Source organism: Phyllobates terribilis, unplaced genomic scaffold, assembly GCF_046119375.1.
Source record: "Phyllobates terribilis strain yellow unplaced genomic scaffold, ASM4611937v1 Scaffold_8__6_contigs__length_399053987, whole genome shotgun sequence".
In the NCBI taxonomy this organism is placed as follows: domain Eukaryota; kingdom Metazoa; phylum Chordata; class Amphibia; order Anura; family Dendrobatidae; genus Phyllobates; species Phyllobates terribilis.
This window is the reverse complement of record NW_027362768.1, coordinates 169,752,110-169,765,777: the sequence shown is the minus strand read 5'-3', so window position 1 is coordinate 169,765,777 and position 13,668 is coordinate 169,752,110. Positions and strand designations below refer to the sequence as shown.

The 13,668-nt window shown below is 44.5% G+C and overlaps 1 protein-coding gene across 2 annotated transcripts in view; it reads left to right on the top strand.

Moving 5' to 3' along the window:
• PLPP3 (phospholipid phosphatase 3) overlaps nucleotides 1–13,668 on the top strand; it is a 54,071-nt gene that overhangs the window by 28,050 nt on the left and 12,353 nt on the right. For both annotated transcript variants that reach the window (XM_073643701.1, XM_073643700.1), the window contains exons 3-4: nucleotides 7,425–7,714; nucleotides 8,436–8,493. In XM_073643701.1, coding sequence (XP_073499802.1) covers nucleotides 7,425–7,714; nucleotides 8,436–8,493 — 348 coding nt within the window. The remainder of the gene's footprint in view (nucleotides 1–7,424; nucleotides 7,715–8,435; nucleotides 8,494–13,668) is intronic.

The window sequence follows — 13,668 nt, the reverse complement described above, 5'->3', positions numbered from 1 at the left end:
CCAAATATAGGGAAGTGGGGACACATGAAGGAAATTACTTCTTCAAAGCCAGCCACCCTGGGACCCCTCTCCATGGGTAAATATGAAATTTAAGGGGTAGAGTTGTCCTTTAATACCATTTTTGGATGGAATGCACCACATATATTATTAAAGGAGAAAGTTATCACTTATGCACTAGGTAGGTGATATCTTTCTGAACTCTGGGACTCCCTCCGTTCCGAAGATTAAGGATCCATGCCCGATTTAAATGCATGTATTCATTGTCAATGGCACTGCCAGAGATAGCAGGGAACAGCAGTCTAGTGAAAAGACCAGTGGTGGAAATGCACAATCTCACTCCTTTCAGGCAGTTCTAATGGGTGGGGGTCCCAGCATTGTTATCCCACCTTTTGGTAAGGTATAACTAGCACTAGCTAAGTAGAGAACCCCTTTAAAATTGAAGTTCATCCTAAAGAAAAAAAATTCAATGAGCCCAAGAAAGTTAAGAACTCTCCAGCTAAATATTCTGGACCAATTCTGTTTATTGAATATCTAAAATAATGGCCAATTTGACAAAGCTTTGTGTTGCTGATACAAATCACCTGCAAAGACATAGAGTAAAAAGATAAAATTCTCTCTTTCCTGCAGCCACCACTAGAGGGAGCTGATGAGCTTACTGCATACATTGAACCTAATTGTAGAACAGTTTAGAGTGAGCTCCCTCTAGTGGTAGCTTCTGGCAGCAGGAATTGTATCTTAGCCTATGACTCCGCAGGGGATTTGGAGTTCTGTATCAGATAAATTGAGCTCAGATCCCTAGGAATATATATATATATTTTGAAAACCAACATCTATTACCACGCAGCCATTTCTCATCCAGACATTTCCACGAAGCTCCACAAATTACAGTTCATCTCAGAGTTCAGGGTGATTTTTTTTTTCTTTTTTCGTTTCTTGAAGCAATTACTATTATTGGAATTTTATGTGGATCTGGTTTTAATTACTACTGATTTATTCCAAGTTATCTCTGCTTTTGCATCGGTGTTGGGAAAATCTTTTGCTTTTCTTCCATATGTGGATTAATTCTGTTGCGATCGCCCGGGGCCCCACGCTACAGCTTTCTTTCTAGAAGATGGCACTCCTGGGACAGAGGTGGAGGATTTAGCACACTCCACCTCTGTGTCTGGCACATCGTCCGTGCATCCATCTTCAGCTTTGTGATTATAGATCCTTACGCTCAGTGATACGTTTTATGTGTCCAGGTGTTAGGAATATAAAGGGTTATTTCTCTCTAACAGGTAATGTATATCCTAACAATACACATATTGCACTGTTTTATAAAGATCTGAATTGTCTTCTTGTCTCCTACTCTGTTCACAGCCAGAGCTGCATTTACAATTCTTCCATGCTTATGAAATCTGAAACACTGGATTGCAGGATGTATGGGAGGAGGAAACCTGCAGAATCAGGAATGCAGCTCTGGTGGTGGCTAAAGTATAAGTAGTTGCAAAGTTTTTGCAAAGTTTCTCAACTTTTATTATAAATTCAATTTATTTAGGTTAATATCTGGTTGAGAACACTGAGCCTAAACTTTACAGGGAAGGTGTCATCAGAAACTTACCTATTGTTCAAATGTAGTCTGCACATGTAAGGGAATCTGTCAGCGGGATTTCAACCCCCACATTATTTATATGCGCGTGTAACTTTTTCAAAGACAAGTCCAGCAATACCTTTACATGGCTGATCCATTCCTCCATTACTGAAAAAAAATCAGGATTTTAATTGATATCTATGCAAATAAGCTATGTAGATCTGAAGCCTCTGTCACTCCAGCTCTATTCCCCGCCCATTGTTGTCTCCTCCTGCTGTACTGCTTTACTGATAGCTCCTGTGCCTGAATGCATACAGCATAGAGGCTGTCAGTCAAGCAGGAGGAGCCTGAGCTGGGTGGGAAATAGAGTGACAGAGGCTTCAGATCTACAAATAGCACTTCAGTCTCATTTGCATATCAATTAAAATTCAGAGGAACATACTGGACATGTAAAGGAACTGCTAGATTTGTCATTTAAAGGGTCACAGGCACATATAAATAATTTGAGGATTGAAATCCTGCTGACAGACTCCCTTTAAATGCATTATTATTTTATTTTAATATTATTTTTTAAAATGTTTTTATTTTTAATGAAAGGTTCACATTGATCACTGTACAGTAGCTATTTTAGACTCAAGTTTCCTATTCTATACAAAAGACTTTTCAGAAGTCTCATTCTAATCCCGCCTTTGATGATAATGATTGATAACACCACTGAGCACAGATGAGAACACAAGTTCCACCAATAGGCGATGTCACAGCTCACCTGCTCCCCCTCCCTTCACATTGACCTTTGCACATGCTCATTAGATGCTTCAGTACAAAAGATAGGGTCAGAGTCAGTTTATTGCTGCTAATATAAGTGTGGATTTCCTGAAACAACAGATAGTTAGAGTCTAAAAAAAACAGTGGTCACTGTATGAATTGCAAGATTTCTAATTTTATTTATTTTTTTGTAATGAAAACCTGATTCAAACATTTTCTGATGACACATTCCCTTTAAATCTAAGGTGCATTAAAATGATAGACTATTCAGAATAAGTGGATATTGGGGTTACCGATCTGTTTAATCAGCATCTTGACCACTCTCCATAGTCTCCAAGAACTCAGAGCTGTAATAAAACAATGCTGGGCCCTTGAAGTTATGGCCCTTGCAGGCTCCATGATGCTATTATTGGGTGGTGGCATCTCAGATAGGAAGGAATCGTGACCTGCCTGATGCCACCAGCTTAGACAATTTGTAGTCGGGCTATTAAGTTAATTAAGTTATTAAGTCATTAACAGAAAGAGTAACAAGCAAAGGATTTCAAGGAACATCTCATTATGTAATAACCATAATAACGACATGAATGAAAAGATGTAAGATTAATTACAGAAGCGTCTCACGTGTCACAGCCAATAACCTAAAGGTTACAATGTAACCCTGATCAGGGGGTCTCAGTAACAGTCAGACTAATGGGGATCTTTTTCCCATGCAAAAAAGATCAAAATTATTAAAAACCGCTGGGAATTAGAGATTCTGCAGTTGGGGCACTGTAAGCTTCAAGATATGCCATTGACCACATTGGTCATGCCCACCTTACCGACCTCTAGACTCTTGATTCACATGGGTTGAATTAATACATTGCTTTTCAGAAGTAATTTTCCCTTGATTTTTTTTTCATTCCCTGATGTAACTGAATAAGGGACTGTGTATGTCGCCTAGTCATGAACCCCATGGCAGTACCCTAATGGTCAAATATAGGGAAGAGGGGCGCATGAAGGAAATTACTTCTCCAAAGCCAGCCGCCCTGGTACCCCTCTCGATTAGTGGAGGGAAGGTTGGAGTCCTCGTACGTTCAAAGGAATAGCCACAATGTAATACCTGCATGGTGAACCCCATGGCAGTACCTTAATGGCCAAATATAGGGAAGAGGGGGCGCATGAAGGAAATCACTTCTCCAAAGCCAGCCACCCTGGTACCCCTCTCGATTACTGGAGGGAAGGTTGGAGTCCCTGTACGTTCAAAGGAATGGCCACAATGTAATGCTTGCATGGGGCTAGTCTACCAGAGGGTAAGATGATTTTAACTTGGGGATCCACATGGGTCAATGGCACCTTACAGAGTATTTATACATATGAATTGAGATAACATGTTGCACCCAAGTAGCACCCCTTACATTTTTTTTTACATGTCTTGCAACGGGTGCTTGGGCAATGCCCAAATAGTCAAGCCGGCCCCTGCTAATAATAATAATTCCATGTTCAGTCCTGATAATTGGTAATTAGACCCATTTAGATATCTGAGATCCCCCTGCGTTCTCTGCTACATCTGTGAGGAGTCAGGACCTTTACTTGCCCCGATGCCCGGCACAGAATGGCCGTCTGTTCTGTGTCTTCTGTTTTCCTAGAAAAAAAAAAAAGAAAATAGTTGGTTACTTAGTTAATTCTTCAATTAATTCTTTACAGCTTGCAGCATCTGTGTAAGACCACCAGCAGTGTCACAAGAGGGGGGATGGGACCCGGATAGTAAAATAAATATAGATACGGAGGGTCGGGGGACTTGGAGACCTGCTGAGGATAAACTTTAGGATTCCTATAATATTTAATAGGACCACATGCTTATTGGAGAATATCCAGCATTGACCGTTTTGGGGGGAATTCACGATCCATCCCATATCTTATGTCTATTTCCCCTATTGTAACAATGAAGGCTGCGTATTCCCGTCCAGTCTCGTTACTTCTCCTTTTCCTGCCCGGGGCACAGATACTGATATAAATTCCTTAAGTCAAACTTTACAAGAGGTCTAAAGTTTTATAAATCAAGGAATCGAGTTTTTACAATGTGTCCATTATTCCCAATGTATGTTTGCATTTTTTTTTTGCCTTGCCCCTATGAACAGTGCCAGTCCAGTAAAATAGCGGGCACCCTGTGCTGTAGAGAGCTCGGGCCATGGCCGGCAGTCTGTGCCATGGAGGAGGGGTTGGCGTGATCACTTGGCGCTCAGGTCCTGTCCCCTTCTGCAGAGGTGAGAGAGTTGGACCTGGTTTCACAGTCTGATTTTAATTACTTGCCCTGTCAGAATAGCGGAGCCTCTCCAGGTCATAACTCTGATTTATGGCCACTTTGTCACATCCAGAAGACTTCACTGAGTGTTGTGGAGTCCGGGATCACAGAATTTACAGTCCACCTTCTGGAGCAGAGGTTACAGCAAATGGGGCTGAGCAATTGTTCCACTTCTGCTGGGATGACTTGTATTAATGTAGGAGGGGGTCTTACTTGTGGCCATTGGGGGATATTCTGAAACTATTATTCATGTTTAATATGGAGTTTAATGATCTGAAGAGTAAATGGTCTGTACACTGCAGCAATCCGAGGACTAGATGAGACCATTAACAGCTGTATATGTGCAGATTGTAGGATTCAATCAGTGTCTGAAGGTAGACTGCACACAGTGTATGAACACAGACTGCACACAGTGTATGAACACAGACTGCACACAGTGTATGAACACAGGCTGCACACAGTGTATGAACACAGGCTGCACACAGTGTATGAACACAGGCTGCACACAGTGTATGAACACAGACTGCACACAGTGTATGAACACAGGCTGCACACAGTGTATGAACACAGACTGCACACAGTGTATGAACACAGGCTGCACACAGTGTATGAACACAGGCTGCACACAGTGTATGAACACGGACTGCACACAGTGTATGAACACGGACTGCACACCAGTGTATGAACACGGACTGCACACAGTATATGAACACGGACTGCACACAGTATATGAACACAGACTGCACACAGTGTATGAACACAGACTGCACACAGTGTATGAACACGGACTGCACACAGTATATGAACACGGACTGCACACAGTATATGAACACAGACTGCACACAGTGTATGAACACAGGCTGCACACAGTGTATGAACACAGACTGCACACAGTGTATGAACACAGACTGCACACAGTGTATGAACACGGACTGCACACAGTGTATGAACACAGGCTGCACACAGTGTATGAACACAGGCTGCACACAGTGTATGAACACAGACTGCACACAGTGTATGAACACAGGCTGCACACAGTGTATGAACACAGACTGCACACAGTGTATGAACACAGACTGCACACAGTGTATGAACACAGGCTGCACACAGTGTATGAACACAGGCTGCACACAGTGTATGAACACAGACTGCACACAGTGTATGAACACGGACTGCACACAGTGTATGAACACGGACTGCACACCAGTGTATGAACACGGACTGCACACAGTATATGAACACGGACTGCACACAGTATATGAACACAGACTGCACACAGTGTATGAACACGGACTGCACACAGTGTATGAACACGGACTGCACACCAGTGTATGAACACGGACTGCACACAGTATATGAACACAGACTGCACACACTGTATACACACAGACTGCACACAGTGTCTGAACACAGGCTGCACACAGTGTATGAACACAGGCTGCACACAGTGTATGAACACGGACTGCACACAGTGTATGAACACAGACTGCACACAGTGTATGAACACAGGCTGCACACAGTGTATGAACACGGACTGCTCACAGTGTATGAACACAGACTGCACACAGTGTATGAACACAGACTGCACACAGTGTATGAACAGACTGCACACAGTGTATGAACACAGACTGCACACAGTGTATGAACACAGACTGCACACAGTGTATGAACACAGACTGCACACAGTGTATGAACAGACTGCACACAGTGTATGAACACAGACTGCACACAGTGTATGAACACAGACTGCACACAGTGTATGAACACAGACTGCACACAGTGTATGAACAGACTGCACACAGTGTATGAACACAGACTGCACACAGTGTATGAACACAGACTGCACACAGTGTATGAACAGACTGCACACAGTGTATGAACACAGACTGCACACAGTGTATGAACACAAGCTGCACACAGTGTATGAACACAGACTGCACACAGTGTATGAACACAGGCTGCACACAGTGTATGAACACAGACTGCACACAGTGTATGAACACGGACTGCACACATAGACTACATAGTGTATAGACATAGACATTACACATAGACTTTATACATTTACTCTATTTTTGGCCGTTCATTAATTTACAAAGAGACTAAGAGACCCAAAATGTAAGTAACTTCATGGGAAAGCGAGTGACGTCTGACTTATCAAGATATCGAGCATTCATGTGCAAATAGGAGTTAATGGATGGAATACTCTGAAAGGTCCTGGGAGCGGCGCAGTCCATTATAGTCGGAGCAGTCACATTTCTGCTCTGATATCTTCGTTGTATCTCTGGGGACCTCAGTTCTTTGTCATTGTGTTATCTCCCCCCAGAACGGGAGCCGCGGAGGCCATTGTGGTTCATGGCTGGTTGGATTTTCTGAATGAACATTAATGTGCTCCAGGTTGTATAAGTCCCACGTAGACACTTGTATCTCCAGATAATCCCTGAAACTCAGTTTGATTTTTAGTCGATATAGTGATGGTAGAAACGGATACATTGTATCATAAGATAAGTGATAAAGGAAAGGACTCAGTCTTGTGTTAATTAGTTATTTTTCGACTTGGGTAGAAATGCTCATCAAAAGGGTTGTTCAGGGTCAAGAAAAATGGCTGCTTTCGTCTCACAATAGTGCCCCACCTGTCCACAGGCTACATAGGGTATTGCAGCTGAGCACCATACATTTGCACCATACACTTGGAACATTCATTCCTTCGAGAACTGGCTGCTTGTACAATTATCGGTGGTGGGTCTTGCTCTTCTTAAGTTTATGAGCTTCCTGCATTTCACTAATGAGGGTTCCTTGTCTTGGCAGATCATAGTGGGCGAGTTCTTCCGGATATACTACTTGAAGCAACGTTCCTATTCGTTCATCCAGAATCCTTACGTCTCCGCCTTGTACAAGCAGGTTGGGTGCTTCGTATTCGGCTGTGCCATAAGTCAGTCTTTCACAGACATCGCCAAGGTGTCGATTGGACGTCTGCGCCCCCATTTCATTGAAGTTTGTAAGCCGAATTTCACGCTAATCAACTGTTCTCTGGAATCTCATGAATACATCCAGAATTATGAGTGCACAGGTCCGGAGAGTAAAGTCATTGAAGCCAGGTATGTGACAAACACCGGGGACGTGGCAGAATCATGGGTGGGCATCGTGAATAACAGCACTTAGTGCCGGTCCAAGTTTGGTGCCTTCGCTTTTCGCCTAATTTTTGTTAATGAATAATGGGAGTGAGAAGACGGCCAGGGAACGCATTGGACCTCGGTAGGCTTTTCTAAGTATGTTTCCTCTGGAATGCTATATTGTTTCAGAGTAAAACCCACCTGGCTTCAATCGTTCAGCCAGTATCTGATCCAAGCTGTCTGTAATGACAGATCCTCTTTTTAAGACCATGGAGGAGTCTGAGTAGGACCTCAGGGGCGGTCCCTGTTACCGATCAGCATGGGTGGTCCTACATGCTTATCTGCCCATTCTAATCCAATTCGATAAATTCTGAAGAATAATAATACAATTTTTTGGCACTTCCTTATGCCCCACCTTTACTTATTACACATTCGTAAACCCTCTAATAACCCCTGCAATACCCTGTGCTGTGTAATGAGGAGTCACGCGGAGGATGCGATTGATGGTGCCCATTATCTCCCAGCTCACATGGCATCACATTCCGGCCGTCCCTTATCCACCCTCAGTATATATCTATACTTTTCGGTGCATGTTCCGGACACAGATGAGTCAGATCTTGCTCAATTTAATGTCTATGTGGTAAAGTCCATCACGTTGATCTTCTTATCTTATCTCATAAAGTGTTTTTTTTTTTTTCTTTTACAGAAAGTCCTTTTTCTCCGGCCACGCCTCGTTCTCCATGTACACCATGCTGTACTTGGTGGTAAGTTGGATCCATTGAAACATCATAGAATTAAATAATATTGGAGTCTAGTGTAGGTGGACACCCAACAATTCCCAAAACATGGTGTCCTCCCAATCCACATGTTCTGGTACAGAAGTGGCAGCAGGTGCAAGGTTATTGTATAGGAACCATGAAATCGTCTCTCCTTCATCTTGACCAATCATGGCTGCCTTCAGTAATGTCATGCTAGGTATAGGAAGAGCCCAGCGTACAATGACGGGAAAAGGGGGGAAGCCCAGCAACTAGAGAAAGGGAGAGTGGAGACCCCTAAGCAGATCTACCGACACCCTGACTCCCCTATCATCCCTAGATAGATTCCTCACCTATCACCGAGCAGGATACCTTAGCCCTGACTGAACTTAAACCTAGGCCCTAGGTAGGGATAGGGAGGGGTGAGCACTAGTCAGCCCCACTAGAACTGAAGACAAAGAAGGAAAACAGACAAGGGGATACACTTAGCTTTGAGAAGACACCAGAGAGATCACGACTACAATCCACAAAGGAACTCCAAGGAGAACCTAGCCGACTACTAAAATTCAGACCTGAACAGAGGAATTAACTCTATCACCAGCAACTCTCTGGAGAAACTGAGTGCATTTAAGGATCCAGCAAGGGTGTGTTAATTAGCAGCAGAAGGTGGAGATCACTTCTGGGTCCTAGAGAGGGAGGGATGATTAAAGGATCAAGAAGGTGTCTGCAAGGCCAAGAGCAGCGACCTTCTACAGCCGGATACAGAATGACTAATATTTTTAGTTATCCTAGATGGAAAACTCTTTTCACAACCACAGCAAAGTTTTACTAAACTTTTATTCACGTAGGAATTGTGGATACAACTGTACTAGGCTTTTCTGATTCCCCAATATAAGGGGTGGGACTTGATCAAAGGGGTGTGGTCACTGAATACAGGAGATGTTCAGCTTTGCAGTTGTACAACAATGTAACCATTTTGCTCTTAGCGCAGAGGTTGTCTCATCCCTTCCCCGCATAGCAGTGGAAGTCCCACCCAGATTTAGAGATATTCGATTGCTGTTTCCTGAGAAGTGGTTGCTGTCTTTTCATTCCACTATCGTACATAAAACATATAGGAGTCTTGCTGATAACATCCAATATCAGTATATTCTGGATGGAACTATTCTTTAAATAGGTTGTCTCATTATCTTCAGGGGCACATTGCTCCTCTGCCTCGTGGTCAGGAGCTGCTGTGCTCCTGATGATTGACAGTTCGGACCTGCAGCATGGTTTCTCCCAAATTGCGTGCTCTTCCATGCTACAAGCAGAGACCGTGTGCTTCTGCGGCATCAGAGGCGTGCAGAGACACTGGATCCAGCGATGCAGCTACAAGACCGATAGCAAAGAGCTTGTTAGCTCTGCATTTTTTTGCCTAGAAGACCAGCTGCAGCTGATAAGACTTCAGCGGTGGACGGTAACCTAGGCAATGAGCAGTAAACAATAAAATGAAACATTTTTACAAGCACTTTGCAGTTGTACCCAATTAAGAAGGCAAAAGGCTACATTCCCACGGTGAGCTGTTGATGTTGCCGATTTTCTGCACCCATTAAGTAAAAGAGGCTACTTGCATTTTTCAAAACTAATCAGCAGAAAAAAACTTTTAATAAAGTTTTATTTCACTTTATTAAAATTGCAGGGGGGCACAAACAGTTATAGGCTTCGTAGGAAGACCCTTGTGGGCTGCTTCACATCATAACGGGGGGCTGTTCTCTAGTCGGGATTCTTTCTTTAGTTTTATGGTATTTATTTTGCTTAATGTCTGGAAAATGATTTGAGACCCCCGGCTGTAAAATATTACCTGCTGCAGGTGTTGGAGGGGAAAGGTGGTGCAGAATTTCCTCCATGGTAGTATAAGACCCCCTCCACCCCCCATGATAGTGTCTGTGAGCAGTTAGACCCCCATCCCTCTCGGATACTATGAAAACATTTAGGCAGCTAAGCCCCTCTGTAAAGGCCGTCACTTTTATTTCTCGCTGTTTTTGTAAGCTCTTTCCCCCCCAAACTTTTATTAAAACAGAAGTTGACCTATTTCTTTTGCTGAATGAAAGTTTTGTCTTGCCCCCCTGACTTCCATTTTCTGAGGTGTCCTGAAGATTGAACAGTGGGGTCTATTTATAGAAACGTCTTTCTATATTTAATTACAAGAAAAATATACGTTCACATGTCAGATAGAAGCTTAGGCGCGATTACCGCAGATTTACAACTTTTTAAGAGAGTGAAGGAGTTTTAGTGATGGAAGACACACGAGTCACGTGAAAGCCTTGACCTGCAGCTCCAAGTCTGAAAGGAGAGTTTAGAAAAACTTGGAACTTTCACTTTTCTCAATAATCAAATCACATCCAGAGCTGCATTCAAAATTCTGCTAAGTGCCTTTTACAGATTGACTGAAAGGTTTTTTTTTGTGCTACATGGTCAATCGTGTGGTCACACGGGGCTACATGGAGACCTCTTCTATTGGTTTTACTTATTTCAATTATTGAGTGACAGCTCCAGTCCACGAGATTACCGGCAACTCAAGTTTATTGCTTGGGATTGCAGCAGCGGATCTGTCACCACATGTCACAATGCAAACTGCATGGTCTTAAATAGATTTCATGGACCAGATGATACAGGTTGGGTTACTTTGAAAATCAATGTCAGAATAACTGTATAATTCTAACATTAAAATTAGCATTTTACAGCTGCAGGGAGGAGGTACACTGAGGAGCTGTCAGTAAGGCTAGGTGATGAAGATTCATCAGCAAGGAGGAGGGTCACTGAGGAGCTGTCAATAAGGCTAGGTGATGGAGATTCATCAGCAGGGAGGAGAGTCACTGAGGAGCTGTCAGTAAGGCTAGGTAATGGAGAATCATCAGCAGAGTGGAGGGACACTGAGGAGCTGTCAGTAAGGCTAGGTGATGGAGATTCATCAGCAGGGAGGAGAGTCACTGAGGAGCTGTCAGTAAGGCTAGGTGATGGAGATTCATCAGCAGGGAGGAGAGTCACTGAGGAGCTGTCAGTAAGGCTAGGTAATGGAGATTTGTCAGCAGGGAGGAGGGTCACTGAGGAGCTGTCAGTAAGGCTAGGTAATGGAGATTCATCAGCAGGGAGGAGAGTCACTGAGGAGCTGTCAGTAAGGCTAGGTGATGGAGATTCATCAGCAGGGAGGAGAGTCACTGAGGAGCTGTCAGTAAGGATAGGTAATGGAGATTCATCAGCAGGGAGGAGAGTCACTGAGGAGCTGTCAGTAAGGCTAGGTGATGGAGATTCATCAGCAGAGTGGAGGGACACTGAGGAGCTGTCAGTAAGGCTAGGTGATGGAGATTCATCAGCAAGGAGGAGAGTCACTGAGGAGCTGTCAGTAAGGCTAGGTGATGGAGATTCATCAGCAAGGAGGAGGGTCACTGAGGAGCTGTCAGTAAGGCTAGGTGATGGAGATTCATCAGCAGGGAGGAGAGTCACTGAGGAGCTGTCAGTAAGGCTAGGTGATGGAGATTCATCAGCAGAGTGGCGGGACAATGAGGAGCTGTCAGTAAGGCTAGGTGATGGAGATTCATCAGCAGGGAGGAGGGCCACTGAGGAGTTGTCAGTAAGGCTAGGTGATGGAGATTCATCAGCAGGGAGGAGAGTCACTGAGGAGCTGTCAGTAAGGCTAGGTAATGGAGATTTGTCAGCAGGGAGGAGGGTCACTGAGGAGCTGTCAGTAAGGCTAGGTAATGGAGATTCATCAGCAGGGAGGAGAGTCACTGAGGAGCTGTCAGTAAGGCTAGGTGATGGAGATTCATCAGCAGGGAGGAGAGTCACTGAGGAGCTGTCAGTAAGGCTAGGTAATGGAGATTCATCAGCAGGGAGGAGAGTCACTGAGGAGCTGTCAGTAAGGCTAGGTGATGGAGATTCATCAGCAGAGTGGAGGGACACTGAGGAGCTGTCAGTAAGGCTAGGTGATGGAGATTCATCAGCAAGGAGGAGAGTCACTGAGGAGCTGTCAGTAAGGCTAGGTGATGGAGATTCATCAGCAAGGAGGAGGGTCACTGAGGAGCTGTCAGTAAGGCTAGGTGATGGAGATTCATCAGCAGGGAGGAGAGTCACTGAGGAGCTGTCAGTAAGGCTAGGTGATGGAGATTCATCAGCAGAGTGGCGGGACAATGAGAAGCTGTCAGTAAGGCTAGGTGATGGAGATTCATCAGCAAGGAGGAGGGCCACTGAGGAGTTGTCAGTAAGGCTAGGTGATGGAGATTCATCAGCAGGGAGGAGGGCCACTGAGGAGCTGTCAGTAAAGCTAGGTGATGGAGATTCATCAGCAGGGAGGAGGGCACTGAGGAGCTGTCAGTAAGGCTAGGTGATGGAGATTCATCAGCAGGGAGGAGGGCACTGAGGAGCTTTCAGTAAGGCTAGGTGATGGAGATTCATCAGCAGAGTGGAGGGTCACTGAGGAGCTGTCAGTAAAGCTAGGTGATGGAGATTCATCAGCAGGGAGGAGGGACACTGAGGAGCTGTCAGTAAGGCTAGGTGATGGAGATTCATCAGCAGGGAGGAGGGACACTGAGGAGCTGTCAGTAAGGATAGGTGATGGAGATTCTTCAGCAGGGAGGAGGGTCACTGAGGAGCTGTCAGTAAGGCTAGGTGATGGAGATTCATGACCAAGGAGGAGGGTCACTGAGGAGCTGTCAGTAAGGCTAGGTGATGGAGATTTATCAGCAAGGAGGAGGGTCACTGAGGAGCTGTCAGTAAGGCTAGGTGATGGAGATTCAGCAGCAGGGAGGAGGGACACTGAGGAGCTGTCAGTAAGGCTAGGTGATGTAGATTCAGCAGCAGGGAGGAGGGACACTGAGGAGCAGTTAGTAAGGCTAGGTGATGTAGATTCAGCAGCAGGGAGGAGGGACACTGAGGAGCAGTTAGTAAGGCTAGGTGGGCAGAGATTCAGCATAAGGGAGGAGGGACATTGAGCTGTCAATCAGTCTTGTATTGTGAAATTTGGTGACAGATACAGTTCATAATTAATCCAAAGCACTACAGAAAGTCCCCAGCCTTATTGTGTCGCTGTCATAGATCCTCCCAAATGCACCGATCTCTAGAAGCCTTGGAATTATGAGACGTGAATGGAGTATAAAGTCTAATCTTTCTTTCTCAGAAGACCTCCTAAGTGGTTGTGAGCAATCAATGCAG